The following is an 18,947-nucleotide window of genomic DNA, read 5'->3' on the forward strand; positions in this document are numbered from 1 at the left end:
AACCATGTTAATTTGAATTTCTTGACAAATAGGTGATAGTGTGTGTGGAAGGGGTAGGGACAGCATGTCATACTTAAATAATGACAACTTCACTTTTCAGCAAAGAACCCATAAAACACCCCTCCAAGAAGTAAAGGTTAGAACAAAAGCTAGCCAACCTAAAATACTGTCACCATGGTGAAGAAATCAGACCACTGCTAGCCTGAGTCTGTTTTCTTATCCAAATTCATTTTGCATTACCTTGAAAGTTCTGGGCTTTTTTCTATATGAATTGGGCCAACTCAGTGATATAGAATGAGATTTTTCATTTGGTTATGTAGTTAAGCTCAAACAAGCAAACTATATTTCTGGCAATTTTCAAACTAAAAACTCAGAAGCTTACGTTCCTAAAAAAAAAAAGAGAAAAGAAAAAAAAGAAATCCTTATTTTTTTTCATTTACAACATTTACCATGTTTGTTTGCATCAAAGGTGTGTTTTTCAGAGAACAAACTATTGCCTCAAATCCTTTCCTTATCTTCAATTGGTTGATCTATTTTTTAAAAATATCAGTCAATCTTCGCAGAATTTCTGAGCTGTTCAGTTTAGATTAAGGCATTACTGTTACCTTACTCTGTCACAAAAATCCTACTGCCACCTTAGTGTTGTTCCATCAGGTCACAAAAGCACACCCATGCTGTGAAGAAGCACTACACACACGTAACTTCAGTCCTCAAACTCTCCTTCCAAAATGGAGAGACCAGTAATCTCACGGCAGCTGATAACATCCAAAAAGCCCCTCAAAGTTGATGAAGATTTTAAATGAAAACTCAGAAAGTTACACTGAAGGTATTGCTACATGCAATGACAAAAAACATTGCTAAGTGTTCCTTTCAGTGACCAGAACAGACAGGAACAGAAAGGGCATCTTGATTCAGGGTCAGATGCAGAAATCAGCATGGAAGCCCAGCCAAGCTGTGCATCCCGCAGGTGTCAGTGGCCTGTGCTGACTGCTGTGCTTCAGAGCTGATTTGGAGTTAGCCCCACACAAAGAATCTTACATTCTTACACACATCCCACAGATAAAGGCCCAGAGTTGACGCTTCACTCAGCTGTACAATATCAAGGTTACATATAGTTAATTATCATTACAATCTTGCGAATCAGAAGGGGAATACTCAGAACCTGTGTCCTCATTTCCTCCAGCAGATTAGTTCTCTTATCCCCAAACGACTGGCTGAAACAATCTGCTTCTAAAATATACAGCTGGACCGCACCTACATCAGTCAAGGGATCTGGACTGTTTTCAAAGGCTGGTAATGAGCTAGCCTTAGGAGTCCTTTGTACTGCTAAAAGCATTTTTTTTTTTCCCCTTTGCCAGTGCCACACATGGGCCCATACTTCTAGTCAACATCTGGGACACAGAAACCTCACACAGCGAAGCAACACACAGCTCCCCTCAGCGTGAGAGTCCTTCCAACAGTGACACTTGTAGCAAATATATCTTGCTTAAAGAAGTGCACAAATGAGACAGTGCACATTCAGGGCAAAACATTTTCCCTCTTACATGTGAGCTATCGAGATACATACCTTAGGTCCAAAACTGGGCTGGTATTTAGAGCTGAACAATGGAAGGGGCTCGCAATGTCACAACTGAATTCAATACAGCTCTGCAAAAATTCCACTTGGGAATACACTCACTGCTCTAGTGAATGAGCTAACAGAAATATCTTGTAATAAAAAGGGCTCTGTTCCAAGAACAGTGCCTTGCGGACAATGCACAGAATTAGCTACGGCTGTTTCTGACCACCGACCAAACTCACTGCTGCTGCATGCTGAACATCACGTCTGTGCTGCACAACGCCTGCAAGCACCGTCACACAGCGTTGTGGGCTGATGAGGGCATTTCTATTTGTAAAACAGGTGTGGTTCAATAGCATTTTACACCATTTAGTGCCTCAATTTTGTGAAATACAAGGCCTCCTATTTGCAAAGGAGGAACTGAACTAAGAGGTGCAGGGCACTTAGCACAGGAAGATGTGTGTAAGCATCCCACACGCAGTCTGCCAAACACGCTTCTCCCAGGGCTTGGCCCTCCACAATCATGGGCTGCCAGTAGCTTCCTACAGTGCCAAACTGCAGTTACTTCCCTGTGAGATTACAGGCTGGGGGATTTGGAGGAGACCTACCATTTCATGTCAAAACTTCGCTCTGATTTAGCAGAGCGCAGTCCAAAAGCCTAACGTGAAAAAAGAGTTCTTTAATCTGAAAACCAGGCTCTCAGCAGATGGGAAGCTATAGCTTCACTGAAGTCACTCTATCTACGTAACCCAGTATGAAGACCAGCTTTGAAACCTGAGCTGTACATCCTTCCCACCACACCCATAGCTGCTTTTTTTTTTTTAATCCGTTCACAAATAGGAAAAACGACATTAATACTTGAAGAAAAATGAACTGAGCCATCTTAACGTCTAGTTTCTTAATAGTTACGTGGAAGGACAGATGTCACATAGACTGTGTGTGTGTGATCAGGGAAGGAGGAAGAGTTTTAGAGAAGTTGGTCAGTGCTAGAGAGGCATGGGAAGAACAGCCACTTGCTTCTCTTTTACTGAGTTAGCATTATGGGCAGCTAATCTTTTATGCTCTTGCATACCAGAATACTAGGATATAAGACAAAAGCACAGACATGACAGCAAGACTCCAGAGACCTATGTCCTGTATGCAGGGTTACGAAGTTGTAAATATCTTTTACTGGATAGCACAATGCATTCCTGTCCAGTCTCCTGACAACAGAGGACCTTGTATGTCACCTTACTGCTACAATAGGTCACTTGACTGCAAGTTGAGTGCTTGGGTAGCACAATCAACGTGACCTGAAAGTCACACAAAGACTATATATACACATGTAATAAGTACTTGTCCTGTGTCTCAGAGGTCACCAAGAGCAAAGATGGCCACATGAGCTTTGGACTGGACTGTGTGATGTGTCATACACAGCTCAGGCCACATGCGTGGGTATATTACACCACTTTACTGAACTGTGATTTGAGAAGCCATTAGGAGGTGAAAACCTTTTAAATATTTCTGTAAAACAGTAAATTAAAAAGATTATGGCAAGTATATGCTACCTCATAACTTCAATTTTCATGTCTTTTGTGTGTAGCTTGCTTTAAGACAGAACTTTCACTGTGGGCTTAATAAAAGAAGTCCCACATGCTTAGACAACGTGACAAAATCCACGTTTCTCTGCGTACTAAGCTTGCTGAACTGTATAATACTGGTTAGAAAAATGCCAACCAGTACTACTCGTACTAAAGAGAACAACTTGGAGCCCAGAACACCCAAGAGCGTGTGCCTACAATCGACCACATGCATGCATGCACGCAGCCTGGCTTGATCCTAAACCAAAAAATCCCATCAGCCAAGAAAACAAACTTCACTCTTTTCCCCGAGTGGGAGTCTGTTTAGTGCAAGCACTTGCTTCAGACATCTGACTAGGAAAAGAGTTCCAAAACTTTTTTTGTTTGTTTGTTTCCCAATAAAGTCCTTACATATTGAATAGGCTTGAGGGATTTGATTGTAGCAGTCGGGCAGCCACAGGAACTGAGGTCAACGTAGAGGCCTTCTTCCAGCACACAGTGATTGTCAGCGATTTCCCCTTGGTAATACAGGAGCCAACTGCAAGAATAACGTAACAGAAAAGATTAGCTGCTCTAGCTGCTTATTAACAGTAAGGGTTTGTTGTTTTTGTGGTTTTTTTTTTTTTTCCCAAGATTTAATATTTGCTAGGGAAATGAGGAATAACAAATTTGTTTGTTCTTGTTAAGCTTAAAAGTAAGGCGGCTTGAAAGGCTATGCAACAAAGCAACCAAAGCAGCAAAATCCAATCATGTGGTACAGAAATCTCCGTTCCAGAGTCAAACGACGCAAGTGGAATGCAGACACTTTTACTGTACCAAGTTCTGAAAATCTGGAATAAATTCTAACTGGAGTTAACAAAAAGAATCACAGTAACTGTGCAAACTTCCCACAAGGAAAGCAAAATGCATACTACCCAAAATCAACGACAGGACGACAGTTACTGAGATGCATTGCAAGACAAAGCGTCTAAAACATGATGGAATATGATGGGTGTTATGCACTTTCAGCTGCCTGAAATTTAGCAGCGTTTATAAAAATTTTCATTTTACTTAAAATGGTGGCATGTAAAACAACAGACTTACCATCCACGAAGAACCTTAAAAGAACATGGTATGAATGATGTAAAATCAGAAACTTCTGCTGTGAAATCTATACATGCTCCTTGGAAATGTGTATTACTGAAAGCTTTGAGCTACAAGAACAAAACAAAACAAAACCAATGACTCGTAGGAAAACTAACACATTATAATTTATGTAAACAGAGAAGTGCTCTTAGAGAAGTATCCATTCAGTTCACAAAGATACAATAAATAAAATGAATTCTCATTTAAGGAATCCTTTACAGCTGCATTATTTTTAGAAAGATCAAGTGTTTTATGGTCTCTGGGACCAGTACAGGATGCTTCCCAGTGGTGTCAAGCATAAGTTCAACTGCAGCAGGAGAGGGCCTAGAGAAAAAGAGAAGGCTAGGACTGAGGATGTTATCTTCCATCCGAAGTACCCCTGAACTGCAGCTCAGCCTTCCTACCGTTCAGCAATCCAGTGTTCAAAACAGGATGGAGAAGTGTTGGTCAAAAGCTACAGGGCTACTGTTGACAAAGTGCCTTGAAATCTGCTGTGACCACAGTGATCACAGGTAGCTTCCCATTTAAAAACTAGCAGGAGAATTTCTGCACAGCCTGGTAGACGTGCCAGAAACTTGTGCAGTTCAGCAAAGCTGTTTTTACAGGTCATGGTGAAGAACTTCAAGCCCCATTGTACCACATCCCACCAGTAAGATGTAAGATGATCAACTCACTCTGAAAAAGCAATAAAGTTGAAGTGTTGCAGTAACAGAAAAAAAGAGGAAAAAAAGTCGTATGATATAGCCTATGATCTATAGCAAAGCCACCTAGAATTCTGTGCCCTTGGGCCGCCACTGTGTAACTGAGGTGAATTTCGCCTTAAAGCCTGAAAGAGAGACTGGGAAAGAATGAAAAATGTAACTGTATCAAGAGAACAGCTCATATTCTGTAACAGAAGAAAAACACGATGGCTGTTGCAAGAGCTGCTTTCCCCTTCATGCCCCAAATCGCCCTACCTTCCTGCCAAAGAAAATAAATCAAAAGCTTTTGCCAGTACCAAGCAAGAGCGCCAAATATGAGTATCAGCAAATGATTTTACGGAAAAGCTCAGTCTATGTTTTTAAAAGAAATGAATATGTTTCCTGTTAGAAAGAACAAGAAAGGCCTAACCTGGTCTTGCACACTGTAACTGCAAATTGGAGAACGCAAATCTGGTACAATATCATGAATAAAGGGTAACTGACTTTTCTGTAAATATAATTGCTACATCACAAAGTATCTATTTAAGCTGTAATTGTATGGTATTTTCTAACCACTTATCTCAAATCTCTTTATAAACTAATATATATATGCACACTGTCTTTCATAGGTCAGATGCTATGCAAGGCTTTTAAAAGATTGATAACTCATTTTTATACAGAATACATCTAATAATGAATGATGGTGTTAATTTGACAAAAGGTGGGGTGAAGTGCTGATTCCTCAGTGAAAACATGCATATCTGCAATTAGTCTCAAACTGCAGCTCTCTCTACTTTGTCAGTGTTTGACATTACTATATGAAGTTTTGCTTCCTGAAAAGTCAATGGACAGCATTTTAAAATACAAGTTATGGCAGCAATTATCTCTGCTTCCTAAATCATCTGTATAAGTCAGCTGCTATTGAAAGAGGCTTTGTTCTTGCTTGGCAAAACCAAGTTTTATTTTTAATGAATAAAATGAATGACTTTTTGGAGTTGGTGATTTCAGCCATTCTTACGTTATATGTATTTTGTTTACTAGGGAGCCTGGCAGGAAGAAAAGGTCAGAGGAGTTACTGAGACATTTAAGAAAATGTAATTGCTTTTCAATTTTTGATTAGCAACTAAAACCAGGATTGAAAAAAAGACACACTCTCAAAGAGTGAAAACAGTTCCCTTAGCTCAGACATATGTTTATTAAAGGTGGGAGAATGTATAATCATTCAAAATAACCAGTATATGGGGCTTTTGGTCAAACATTAGGATGCATAAGGATTTGCCAGCTCATAAGCACCATGTTTATGAGTTCCAAACTAAGAGACCGTTGCACACATGAAAACTTTTATTTAACTTTGAATGGGAATTTTTTTGTATTTATCCAAAAGACTGTCCTTTCCTTATCCTAAATGATGAAACGTCTTTCCATAAAAACTTACTCAAGTATTTTCTGTCCTAAAAGAACTGTAGCAACATGAATGATATTCCTCCTTCCCCAGCTTTAGGGCAGAATCCTATGAAAATCAGTGTAGTGATAAGTCAGGGTAGTATTTTTTGAAAATGGCATTAAGATTTCTGTATATGAAGGTGACTGTGCAGATACACACACAGATGTGTTTGGTTTTTTTTCCCCACACATCACTGGAAATAAAAAAAACTGTAAAAGCACAATTTATTGAAACTTCCAACGTTTAAATTGATCTTAAATGTCTGCAAAAGTGGATTAAATCACTCAAGAATAGTTTTTGGGAGATCCTGAAAAAGTAGGAAGGTTGAAGACAGAGAGAAAATTATTTTAACTGTTTGGATCCCACTGTTCTCCTCTGAGTTGGTTATTTTATCTGGTATCATTTACCAAGGCCTTACTGTGAACATACTTGCCAGTGTTTGAATTTGGCTGCAAACTACCATATGAATAGGTCTGGCAGGAAATCAGTGTTTAAGACTAAAATAATACACCAATTATGTCTTCAAACAGGAAACATTTCCTGTAGTCCTGGGTTAATAATAAAACCGTAGAACTAGAATACTTGTAGAAAAAGAAGGGTGTGGTCAACCTGCCAAGTAACACAATGTATTTCCCATGGCCCTACAGCTATTGTAGCCATCAAACAAGAAAGAACAAAATTGTGTCCAGATGACAAAATTCTTAAGTTTCAACAAACAGAACCATTGAACTCTAAAGTCTCTTGAGTCTGAAAAAAATGTCATGTTTCTTGAAACAAAGTTTTCCAAATTTGCTTAATTAAGAGTATGTCATAGAGCAGTATAACCACTTAGATCCTCACCCATGCTAGCAGCACACTCCAGGGTAGAAAAAATAAATCAAACAACTAATGCAGGCAGGCAGGAGAGCCCTGTAGGGACAGAATGTTGCAGGAAACACAGATCATCCTTGGTAATGAGCAGAAACACTTAGAGAAGGTTTCTGGTTTTGAAAGATACCACAAAGGTACATTAATAGACATAACCTTGTAAGACAGCAACCGAAAGTGCAAAGCCCCAAACTAACTTGTTCTTGAGACTAAAAGTGAATTACAGGGACCTCTTTCTCCTTATAAGTTGTCAGCAAGTCAGACACAATTTCCAGGGAAATAGTTAGAATGTATCATAGAAGAAATTTGTCACGGCTATGTTATAATCATGATGTGTTCAGTTACAGTTATATGTTACTGTAAGGAAAAGGGAAGCATGGAGCAAGTCGTGTCTGCTGCTACACAATTGAGAGACTATGAAAAGCAGAGCTACCAGCATCCGAGACTGAAAAAACCCAGCTTCCCCAGTTGATGCATCTGCAGGTTTGAAGCATGCAGTTCAATTTTTTGCAGTTTATACTTTCTTCTTCACCTCATACATAAACAAGATAGCGACACATCAGATATAACGCAAAATAATGGAAAGAATATATGCCACAAAGGATGAATGCATGTAATAGCAAATTTCCAGAAACAGGAAGGAAAGAAGAGGAAAATAAATAGCTACAATGGCCCAAAGTCACTCAAAACCTACTGAACTGCTTGCATTTTTCAGAACAGAATACCAAAAGGCATAATCTGGAATAAAAGCAAAAAGTAGAACATTAGCAAACTTAACCTTTATATATCTACTTGTTTCCTCCATCAATGCTCTGCTGTCTGGAGATGATAATAATGAGATATCATCTTAAGTAATAAAGCAAGACATTCAACATTACCTGTATTTAATTATTAAACATATTTTAGTACTAGAGACTGTTACATAATGTCAACATACCAAATGTGGAGGCTCACTCGTTCCAAGTGGTTCCTGCAGTAATAAATACATATACATGCATATAAGTAAAGGAAATTAATTACAATTAGTTTCCTAGAAGACAAGTCAAGTTCCTGAAATTTGTTAATTACAAACTTCCCATGCTCTTGGCACAGTTCTCCTCCCCAGTCCCTGCCATCAGCTACCTGTGAGCTCACGACTACCTGCCTGACTGTTCAGTCCTTTTTCACAGAGAGAGCTTCCATCAGCATTAATTAGTTCACATAACATGGATTAGAGCCCATGTAAATGTCTATTTATTTTTGAGTCTACTTGTTGAAAAAAGATAGAATTAAAAACAACAGAATACTGGGATGCCTCTTTCAACACATTGTTAAGGAAAGTTTCTATTTCCTAACAATGCGCTCTTCAAAATAAGGTTAAATGTTTGTTCCTTCCCTATTTTCACTGCCGCAGTATCATTTAGTACACACTCATTACTGAGGATTGCCTTTGTTTTGCATTATAGTTTTGACAGCCCTGGCACTAACCTATTTGGGCAAGTTGCACTACCTTGGACTTAGTAATGGATTAAAAATATTTCCTATCTTTATTCACTGGGTGTATTACAGATATTTTAGCATAAAAATTAGGGGGGAACAAACCTCTATTATACAACAACAATATGGGCCAGAAATTCTGAAGTATTTTTATATCTATTATCAATTCAGCATTATAAATTACTACGTTTTAAGGCAAATTAAACTTTCCAGGTCAGGTTATTATTTCCATGAATGCAGTCTGCCAAAGGGAAGTTCTTCTTATGAAGTTTCACCAACAGTTTTCTCAACAGATAAGAAAGATCCAGATTGTCCACTTCAGTCTCCATCCTAAATAGACTTATTGTCTCTTTCCAAGTAAAGAGACAAATTGATTAAATAGCATAGCCTCCACAATAACGCTATTGTATACCCTGATCTCCAAAGGTATCATTTCTTTTAAGTTTTGCCCTTAACAAATTCTGGTAACTCACCAACTTAATAGGTCGAATTGACATGATGATTTTACTAGATCCTCCCCAGTCAAAGAAACATTTGTATTTTCCTTTCTCCAATACATATTGCTCTCCACAGAAATATTTCTGCTGATATGCGACCCACCTGGAGAATGACATAAAAATTAAACTGAAAACAGAAAAATGTGCTGTGTAGTTTGATAAACATACTAGTAAGTTAAACAGAACAATATTCTTTAGAGTTTTCTTGATATGCCCATCTGACAGACAGTGTACCACCAAACCCAACAAGAGGCACAAAATTTACATTGCAAACATCACTTTGACAAACAGGCAGCTCTGGGTGGCTGCTTTTCTATCAAATATACATTCAGCATGAAATGATGCCTTGCTTCTAAGCCCAGAGGAAAGACACTTAAGTGACAAGATTTTGAATCTCTCTCAGCTGAACCTTTACCTGTTCAGCACCCCTCACAGATAGGGCTGCACCATCAGTTAATGCTGCGTGTCTACCTCAACAGACATTGCAGGCGGTCTAATTACCTTCCTTATTTATTGCAATTATGCTCTTTATTTTCCTCATGAACTTCAAAAAGTCAGCTAAGTCCACCCTGTAGGCTGTATCAGCTTCAACCATTTATTCTTCCACACCTGTTGGTTTAATGCCCTGCTTCTAGTTCGGGTAGTTCTCTAAAAACTATTTTAATTGTCAGTGCCAGCAGCCCAATGTTGTTACAAATAAGGCACAGCCCATCCTTTCTGTACAGGCTCCACCTGTCCGAAACGGTATCCCAGTTCTTAAGACAATAGAAATCCCTCTTTTCATGACAGCCAAAGCTTCCTTCCTGCTACCATGAAACTACAACAGTCTGTGTGACCTCTGGAGGAACACCACAAGCTTTCTCTAGTAACAAGGAGGAACAGATCCAAGTCAAGGTGTAGCCACGAGATTTAGAGAAAACTAAGATTTATTTTTTTTCTTCCACTTACCAAGAAAACAGAAAGAAACATTATTCTGCCCCCAATGTTTACCATCTGTATCATGTGAAATATATTTTGTCAAAAGATGTACCCAACTCCAACTGTGCAGAAAAATACTTAATAATTTCATTCAGATATTTCAGTGGACTTACACTCCACTCTTCACAAGAACCGATCTTGTCTCTGGACCAAATCCAGCCAGTTCCAAATCAGGGATTTCTTCATTGACGATGTCTAACGCTTTACCATCTTCATCATCAGACTGAAAAAGCGACACTGACGACTCTATAAAATCCTAAGAGGCAGCACAGGAATTAGAAGACAGGTTGTCAGAGCTCAGTGACACTTCACAACAAAATACTCTGGAAGAGAGCTATAGCCTGGAAGTCAGTGTTTTATAAGGCAGTGAAGTAGCTTAGGTCCCTTGTGAGGATCTATATTTTGGCACTGAAGCGCCTAGCTGGAAGCATGGCACTCTGATATGGCTTTCAGCAGTTTCCACTGGAGAGAGAAAGAACCTGCTGCCCCTGAGTACCATCCTTTCCTCTATGAGGATGACGGAGAGCGCAAAGATGCCTGTGTAGAAAGAGAAGGGTTGGGGACTTAGCACTGATCTTCTGACAGCTTCACAAATGACTACTCTAAGCATTACCATGACTATAGTCTTCAAGTTCTGCTTTCTCATCCCTTCCCAGCAACAAGGCAATAATCATGGAGAAGATGAGATTGAGTAAGGTCACCGTTCCAGCACAAAGGGGTTTGTAGTTTTTGGATACATCCGTTGTATGACTAGTCACTATAGCTATAAAATAAATCCCACACAACACTGTCATGTGCTCTCTTATATAGCCATGTGACATTGCTTATGCTTTCAGCTAGCACAGTTGCTTGACCAGATTACTTGGACGCCTTCAGATTATGTGAATTTGGGTTTCAAATCTCCAGTATCTTAACCACTTAGCAATTTAAGCACACAGTTCAGTCACTGCTTGCAGAAATAGAAAACAACAATCCATTCACTTTCTTCCTTTAACTTCTAACAAAAAACCCCCACAAACTCGATTCAATTTCAGTGTTTCTGAAACACTCAGCAATGTTATAATAAGTTGAAAATAAGCAAGTCTTGCAAACAAGAGAAAAGACTACCAAGCAAATACAGGAGCCAATGCAGATTCACCAACATATTAAGGACACCATCACAGGAATTATTGCACTACATACATGCTGCTGAGAGCAGCATGCTGAAGGCTACACTGAGAAAACAAAGACTTAAAACAATCAAAAAACACTTAATTAAAGCCAGGCCAAGCATGCAGCCAGATTCATTTGGTCAGGTTCACCTGACTAAACAGGCTCTTCATAAGACAACATGCCTTTGTATAGGATTCAATCATAATGAATAAAGAAAACCAATTTCAGAATGAACACTGACGTGGCTCACCCTCTCTGCATTGTTTACAGGACACTAAAAAGTGATGGAACAAATGCTGTAGTAAAACTGGTTTTCCTACTGTGTTAACCACCTCCTTTCATTTATTTAAAAAGTTGCAACTACTTCAGGTATACACTAGAAATTCAAGTGGCAGGTCTGGTAAAATCATCATGAACAAAAACTACAGCTTCAGACTACTATTTAGAAAAACAAAACAAAAGCCACACATAAACTAGCACAGTGTTAAAACAAATGAAAACCAGCTACCCTTAACAGTCCTAAAGCAAGGACTTAGTAAGAGTTCCTGAAAATCCATTTAGACCAAAACTGCACATAATTTATTTGACTAAATTCAAATTACTGAAACATACCCACAATTGTAATTACATTTAAAACATGTTTCGAATTCAGCCATCAATTTTTCCTTCCTAAATTTTCACGACAGCTTCTTTTACAATAAGCAATAGGAAACGAAAAAGGACTTTCCCACCAAAGCAAATAATTTTCGGCTTGAAAACAGTGGGAAAGCTCTGAAGGCAACATGCTCAGCTCCACTGAGACTCAGCAGCTTTGCTCTTTCCCTGATCATGACAGCCACGGGCAAACTCAGCTTCACAGGTTCTCTCACCTGACACTAGAGAGAAGAACTAAATGCCCGAACCAGCACACAGTACAAACTGCTGTGCACCCTCCAGAATGAGCCCTGTATTTGACTTCAGTGTGTCCACTATAGATGCTGATAAGAGAGCTGGGAGTACACTGGAAGATATGATTCTACAAGTTTTTCTATCTCTGCTTTCAAAACACTTCGTGAATCCACGCATTAGAGCTTGTGACTGTTCACAGCAGAAATATTTAAGATGGATGAAAAGTGAAAGCACTTACAGTATGCCTACATGCATGTACATCTTCACCAGTGGATGGGGAGGGGCGATTTGCAACAATCCCTCTTTTGTGCGTGATGTCTAACCTTTCTGATTTGTCAGGAAATTAAATTCATGCCTCAGCTCAACTGTAGTCCCTGGTATGCATACAGAAACGCTGGCTGGATTTTCCTAGCGCTAATAAGCTCCGGTGGAACCTGTCATGTTGAGAGTCACAGGGCAAAAACATTTGAATAGCTTTGCATAGAACTAAGCCAGGACGACAGAGCTAGTCCTGACCCAAGCTAAGCAGCATACTGTACCCAGCCTGGCTCTCTGCAGAGCCATTTACGTGCTCCTGCACCACGCTCTCTGCTCTGGGAGCACCACAAAGACACTGGATCTGACTCTGCCTGGAGCTGACTCAGGTACACGGGGCTCATTAGCTTTGGCTTCAGGCTGTGGTGAGCCAGGCTAAATTGTTTTCAGATCTGGGCTGTCCGTAAAGTCAACACAATCAAGGTCACCTGGTATCATGCCCCAGCAAAAAACCAAAAAATCAAACAAAAAGGTCTGGGCTGGATTGGCCCCTACATGAGGCCACACCAGTGAGGACATAATAAAGGTACCTAAGCTGACCATGAATAATTCAACCTGGCCACACTTCACAAAATCTTTAATCATCTAAAGACGCTCTTGAATTTGTCTTTCTAAACCAGAATTTCTAGGGAAGAGCACTGAAGATCTGATATCCAGCAACATCCCTGAAGAGTCCAAGAACATTCCAACCTTTACTGCACTTCTCCTGACAGAATTCCTGAGATTACAGGGAAGAGCTAGTAAGCTTGCTGTGCAGCAAGGGGCCTTAAGTGCACAGAAACTAGTTTTGGATTTTTGCCCAGGTCCCCTTGTAAACAAGAATTTGTGACTCAAATGTTTTAAAAATCCAGACACAAAGTCACAAAGGCAGCATATGGCAAGCCTGAACACTGACCTATGTATTGCACATCAGAGAGAGGTGGCCAATCTGTTGGTCAGGCTGAACAACAAAATGCCAGTGCCATTAGTTAGTTTTATTGGCAATGAGCTCATTGCCTTTAGTTATGCTACAATTTGAGCAAAGGTATTACTTATGCTTTTATTATCAATATGTACATATGGGTGTATATTTATATGTCAATTTGAATGATATACAAGTGTGAATGATACATGTTTTTAACATGTTAATGAGCATCCTGACTGTTCTAGGTGTGAGTCAGATGAAATACATGCATATACACGGAAGGTCATCTCTGCTAGGTACGTGCACAACTTTAAGCTTGTATTTATGTCCTTTGCTGAGAGGAAGATTTTAAAAGATTAATTTAGGTTACCCAAGTATCCTATGTATAACTTGAAAAGAAACTAAGGTTAATCAGTAACTGAACAGGATTCTGCACATTCAAAACAAAGAGTTAGAAGAACATCTTCTCAGAAACATGAAAACAAACTAGCGAAGGACATTTTTCTTCAATTTAGTTTATTTTCCTCTCTTTAAGTTATATGACAGATTCCGACTATAAAAACAGCTTTTCCTAAAAATCAAAATTTCAAATTGTGAATTTAAGCATGGCTTTTTTGTTACCATTGAATTTTTGTCTTGTTCTTATATAACGACTGTTGAGACAATGAGGTTACTCTAAAAGTTTGTCTACAAAATTCCTGCTTCAGAAATATAAAATCTCATCAGGAAGACTGGGTAATCTCAAAGCGAACACACTACTTCTCAAAAGGAGCCACTCTTTCCAGTTGTATTTAGAGCTCACAGAACTCCTATTATAAAGAAAAAAAATCCCCAAATCCAAAAGCAAAAACCCTCCAAACCAAAGGAAATGATAAAGAGGTTCTAATTCCATGTTTTCCCATCACTGGAAAGTCAAACTTTGTATCCAATACTGGAGTCTGGTATAGTTTTTATTATTATTTCATCTTTGCCCCCACTGATCACATTTTAGTAGCAGGGATTTTTTCACCATGATTGTTTTTGCTGCCAAAATTTTCTGGCACAAAAATCACAGAGACAGAGGGTAATGCTGTTTTAGGGCTTGTGACAGCTGCTGTGTTGAAAAGCTATTTTTATTTTAATAAAGAACTATACTGTACAGTTATGCATGTTAAATATTTAAGAAAATTCTGTTCCAGAGATGCAAACAGTTTGAAGTGCAAAAGTAAGATGCTTGGAAAATCTGGCAGGAAAACAAGGAATTCTGCACTATACATTCTTTGTATAAACTTTACAAAGGCTATTTAGAACCTGCTTCTGCTTTACATTGTATACAGTGCAGTCTACATTTCAAGCAAGTCGGAAAAGAATGAGAGTGAACTTGGGCAAAAGATGGAATGTCCAAACCCAAGACAGCTGTAACATATATGAAGAATAACCTTCCTCTTTATGTACAGAACTGTGCATAACTTGTGTGAAATTCATAAAAGTACTTACAGCCTGAAGGAACCGGAAAGACAGGAGGACACTGTCAGTTCCCCCCCATGAGCGTCTGTCTTCATAATCTCCCTCCTCCAGCAAGTACTGATGGCCTTTGTACCGCTCCTTATCATAGGCAACCCATCTACAGCAACCACACAACAGAGGAAAGAACTAAAAGTAGAACAACTGCATACGATTTCCCATAACAAATAAAAGAGGAAGAGAACATCCTAAGAACGCTGAGTATCACAGACTCTGCTAAGAAACAAAACAATGCTTGTTTGAAATCACAACAGGCACCCATGAAGTGTTCTTTGTGGATCGAAATCCCACCATGTGATTCTTTCTCCAACAACAGTTTATTTGTGTAACACTTCTCCATGTACCTCCTTGCAGTCAGCCATAGTCCCGATACCAATATTCGGTCCTACAGAGGCCAGTATGCATCTAGCGGCCAAAACACTTTAAGTCACCAATTGTCAATTAGAAAAACCAAACAGAAGATCCCTTCTATAGCTTAATAAAGGACAAGATTCTACGCTTGCTGGAGCTGGTAACAGAATTAATGGATTGCAGTAGAAAAAAATGTCACCTGCTTATTTTGTTTCCTGCTCTAATCTACAAACACAGCTATGAAGAGACAAGTGAATTGAATATATACTATATATTGCACATGGAATATATTTAACACTGAGGAAATAAAACTTCATGAAGTATTTTAACAAATAGATAAAGCTCAATTAAAAGAAACCCATGACATAGACTTTCAAAGCTCTAATGGATCTTAATTTGAAAAAGTGCTTTCCCTCCCCAACCCTTATTTCTTTCTTGTAAGCATTTCTTTCATGAAAACTTCCTTCTAAGTACTGCTGTATGAATTCTGTCAACACTGAAATTTATCAGGCAGGGATAGCTTGACTTGTAGTACCATTTGCTTTACATTAACTCAGCTGTTTAAGTTACCACAGTATTAAAAATAAAAGCTGCCACAACAGACAGAAGGATTATTTTTAATAATTTGAGGCTTCCCAGATAGTGAATACATAACGTATTTATGAACAGATCATTTGAGTATTCACAATCAAGTTTATGTTGAATTTATTGCTTGTACAATTCTGACAACAGCCTGAAAGGATGTATGTTATTGAATTTTTACGCTGAAGTATTAACACTGAAACCCCCTAAGAAAAGAAATAAAAGTTTCTGAAAATTATTTTTATCGCTGAGCTTTTTGGCACAGGCAACCATCCTGCACGCTGTCAAACAGCCCTATCCTTGCTGGGTGTCGGGAGAGGCTGAAAAAGCACAATGCGTGGGGTTGGCAGCCCTGTGGAACAGCTGGCTCTGAGCCCACCCTGTGCACAGCCCACCCAGGGACTCTGTGCCACAGCCCTTTCCATACTATGTGTGTGTGCAGGTACCACAGAGGGAGAGGCAGGGCAGAGCAGAATCAACCCGAGGCCTCAAAGGAAAAATAAGGGTGGAGTCTTAATTCCAGATAAGGTGTGACAGGTGGCAAAGGAAAACCATTAAGACAATAAAACAGTTTACAGATTTCAGAGGCATTAAAATCTGAAACTGAAGACTGACCACACCTACCCAAGGCCACTTCAGTTAATTAAATAGAGACTATCAGAAGTGTAAAGCAATATAAATTAAAGCACTGTATGAATGCTCTCATTAAGGAATCAACTGGCCTAGTTTATTGGAATCCAAAAGGTAAACGCTGTCTACACATCTGTTTCACACTTAAGTTTTATCTTCCTATATTCTCTTAGATCGAATAAGCCATATATATGGACAGGTGGTTTTATCCAAGGCAAATAACTGAAAAAAAGAAATATATATTCCTCTCTTTTCAAAATATTTTACCAGTGAGAGATTCTAATCACCCCTTGGTTAGCACTTCTTAGTGTTTAGTTATGATTTCCTATTTTAAAGCAAATAAATATAGAAGTGAAACATACTTACACTCCACCAATTACACGTATTGATCCAATTTCCTGAAACTCTTCTTCACTACCAAATAGGGCTGGGACAGAACCGATATTTTCTGAAAACTCTTTGGACCATCCTCTGAAGTGCATTTTCTCATATATTATTATCTGGAAAACATGATGTTGAACAATGCCTTGAGTATGCCCTACACAGTAATTTGAAGTTTGGGTATGTGTACTGCTACAGCATGTGGAAGACAGCTTTCTTCCCCCTCCAACAAGCCATCACTATGAAAAAAAATACAGCATTGCATTCCTCAGCCCTTCTGATTCCTAAGTGCCCCAGAAGCTGAAGAAACTATATTTGAATTTATATAGGCCTGTCAGGCTATTTGCAGACATTTCTACAGAAGGATGCTTATTCACACAATTCTGTTTATACAAATGCACTCTGCAGCTATGTGACTGTGATTTATCCTGTAATCCTGTGTCTGGGCAATGTATATTAGCCTGCAGTGAATCCTACCTGGTCACAGCTAGACACACTGAGTTTAATCCTTCAAAATTAGACAAGAGGTCTTTCTCTGTACTCTGCTGAAGTTATTTCAGTGACTGTAGCTAACACTCCCTTGAGGTTTCTCAGCTGCTGTATCACACAGATCAGCTATTAATATTCATTGCAATATTTATTAGTAAAACACTCGAGTCTTGCAAGTACTTGTATAACTAAAAGTTAATGTAAAGCATGAGCATTTTTGTGGATAACTAGAAAAAGGATGGAAAATGAGTGATAACTCTGGATTAGCTTTCTGCTCCTCAAATCAGAGAAGGGCCACGGTCTCACTCATATTGGGATTGGGTGTAGGAAGGAAGGGTCTTATTCCTGCCCCCTTCCACCTCCATCCTTTTTTTCAAACTTGGTATGTTAAATGTGAAAATCTCTCCTGGTGCCTTTCCATTACAGTGACTAATGTGTCTATCAGGAAAATACATTGTATTTTGTAAAAGCTTTACAATTATTCTATAGCAAATTCACGTTCTCCTAATATGTAAAAAAACAAGCTACTGCTACTTTTACATCTCATGGAACCATGGAACACTAGTAAGAGCATCAGTGAATTTTTCTTCAGCAGCAAACACTGAATACTTAATCAAACCACATACCCAACAAAAATAAAACAGCTTAAATAAAGGTTTTATATTTCAAATGTGTTCACATTTTATTCTCAATGTCCTCAGTGCTTACCTTGACATCCATTGGCATTTGTACCTTTAGTCCACCCTAAAAAAAAAAGATGGGAAATAAAAAAGATTTTATATCTATTTATATACAAAACTTCAAGTTATGCTTTGACACGTATTTTATAGGACTATCAGAGTGTGAAGTCTTTGTAATTATATTCGCTATTTTCAGTATTGGCCAATTCAAACCCTAGTTTAAATACTCTCATAATTCATAAAGGCCAGAGACACTATAAACCTGACCTACAAACAAACTGGTGTGTTGCCAAGCCTGTAGGGGTGCAATCAATTAAAAAATATTCCTTGTCTATTAGAAATCTAAAGCAAATATTTACTATGTGTTTTTAAACTAATTTATACTGACGAATTTTAAGAATTAACTTTTAAAATTTTGCTGTATACATTTCAAGTTTCTTAAGCACAAATAGTGGAACACTAAGAAACACCAAAAGAGAAAAAAATATAGGCTGACCTATTAATGTCTACAGTCCAAGAGCAAATACAGTAAATGCATTTTCTCTGGAAGTGTTAGTGAATGACACTCTGTGAGAGAATAAGACACCTGCTTCCCATAAGTAACTAAAACAGCAGCTGCTAGGTCTTACTCCTTTGTATCTTTTAAACTCTCTTTCCATAGGCTTGCTATGTATATACAGTAGAATAACGTGTTACACACTTCCACATCTCTTTCATATTTAGATCTACAGGTTGTCTATCAAAACAAGAACTAGCTGCACCTCCCAATACTTCTGTGTGATGTGTGGTCACAGGAATACTACTGGGTAATAAAATCCTCACCTGGTCTTCCACCCCCAGTAGACTCTAGCTGTAGCATTAAAAAAGAAAATAAACAACTTCTGAAGA

The 18,947-nt window shown here is 38.6% G+C and overlaps 1 protein-coding gene across 1 annotated transcript in view; it reads right to left on the minus strand.

The window, feature by feature from the left end:
- The window catches only part of CRYBG3 (crystallin beta-gamma domain containing 3), a 93,871-nt gene that overhangs the window by 16,145 nt on the left and 58,779 nt on the right, over window positions 1-18,947 (minus strand). The window contains exons 9-16 of the mRNA XM_080350358.1: window positions 18,088-18,123; window positions 16,876-17,009; window positions 14,920-15,046; window positions 10,298-10,440; window positions 9,183-9,309; window positions 8,171-8,203; window positions 4,201-4,310; window positions 3,529-3,655 (exon numbers count right to left, since the gene is read on the minus strand). Of these exons, the coding sequence (XP_080206484.1) occupies window positions 3,529-3,655; window positions 4,201-4,310; window positions 8,171-8,203; window positions 9,183-9,309; window positions 10,298-10,440; window positions 14,920-15,046; window positions 16,876-17,009; window positions 18,088-18,123 (837 nt within the window). The remainder of the gene's footprint in view (window positions 1-3,528; window positions 3,656-4,200; window positions 4,311-8,170; window positions 8,204-9,182; window positions 9,310-10,297; window positions 10,441-14,919; window positions 15,047-16,875; window positions 17,010-18,087; window positions 18,124-18,947) is intronic.

Source organism: Nesoenas mayeri (genome assembly GCF_963082525.1).
Source record: "Nesoenas mayeri genome assembly, chromosome: 1".
Lineage (NCBI taxonomy): Eukaryota > Metazoa > Chordata > Aves > Columbiformes > Columbidae > Nesoenas > Nesoenas mayeri.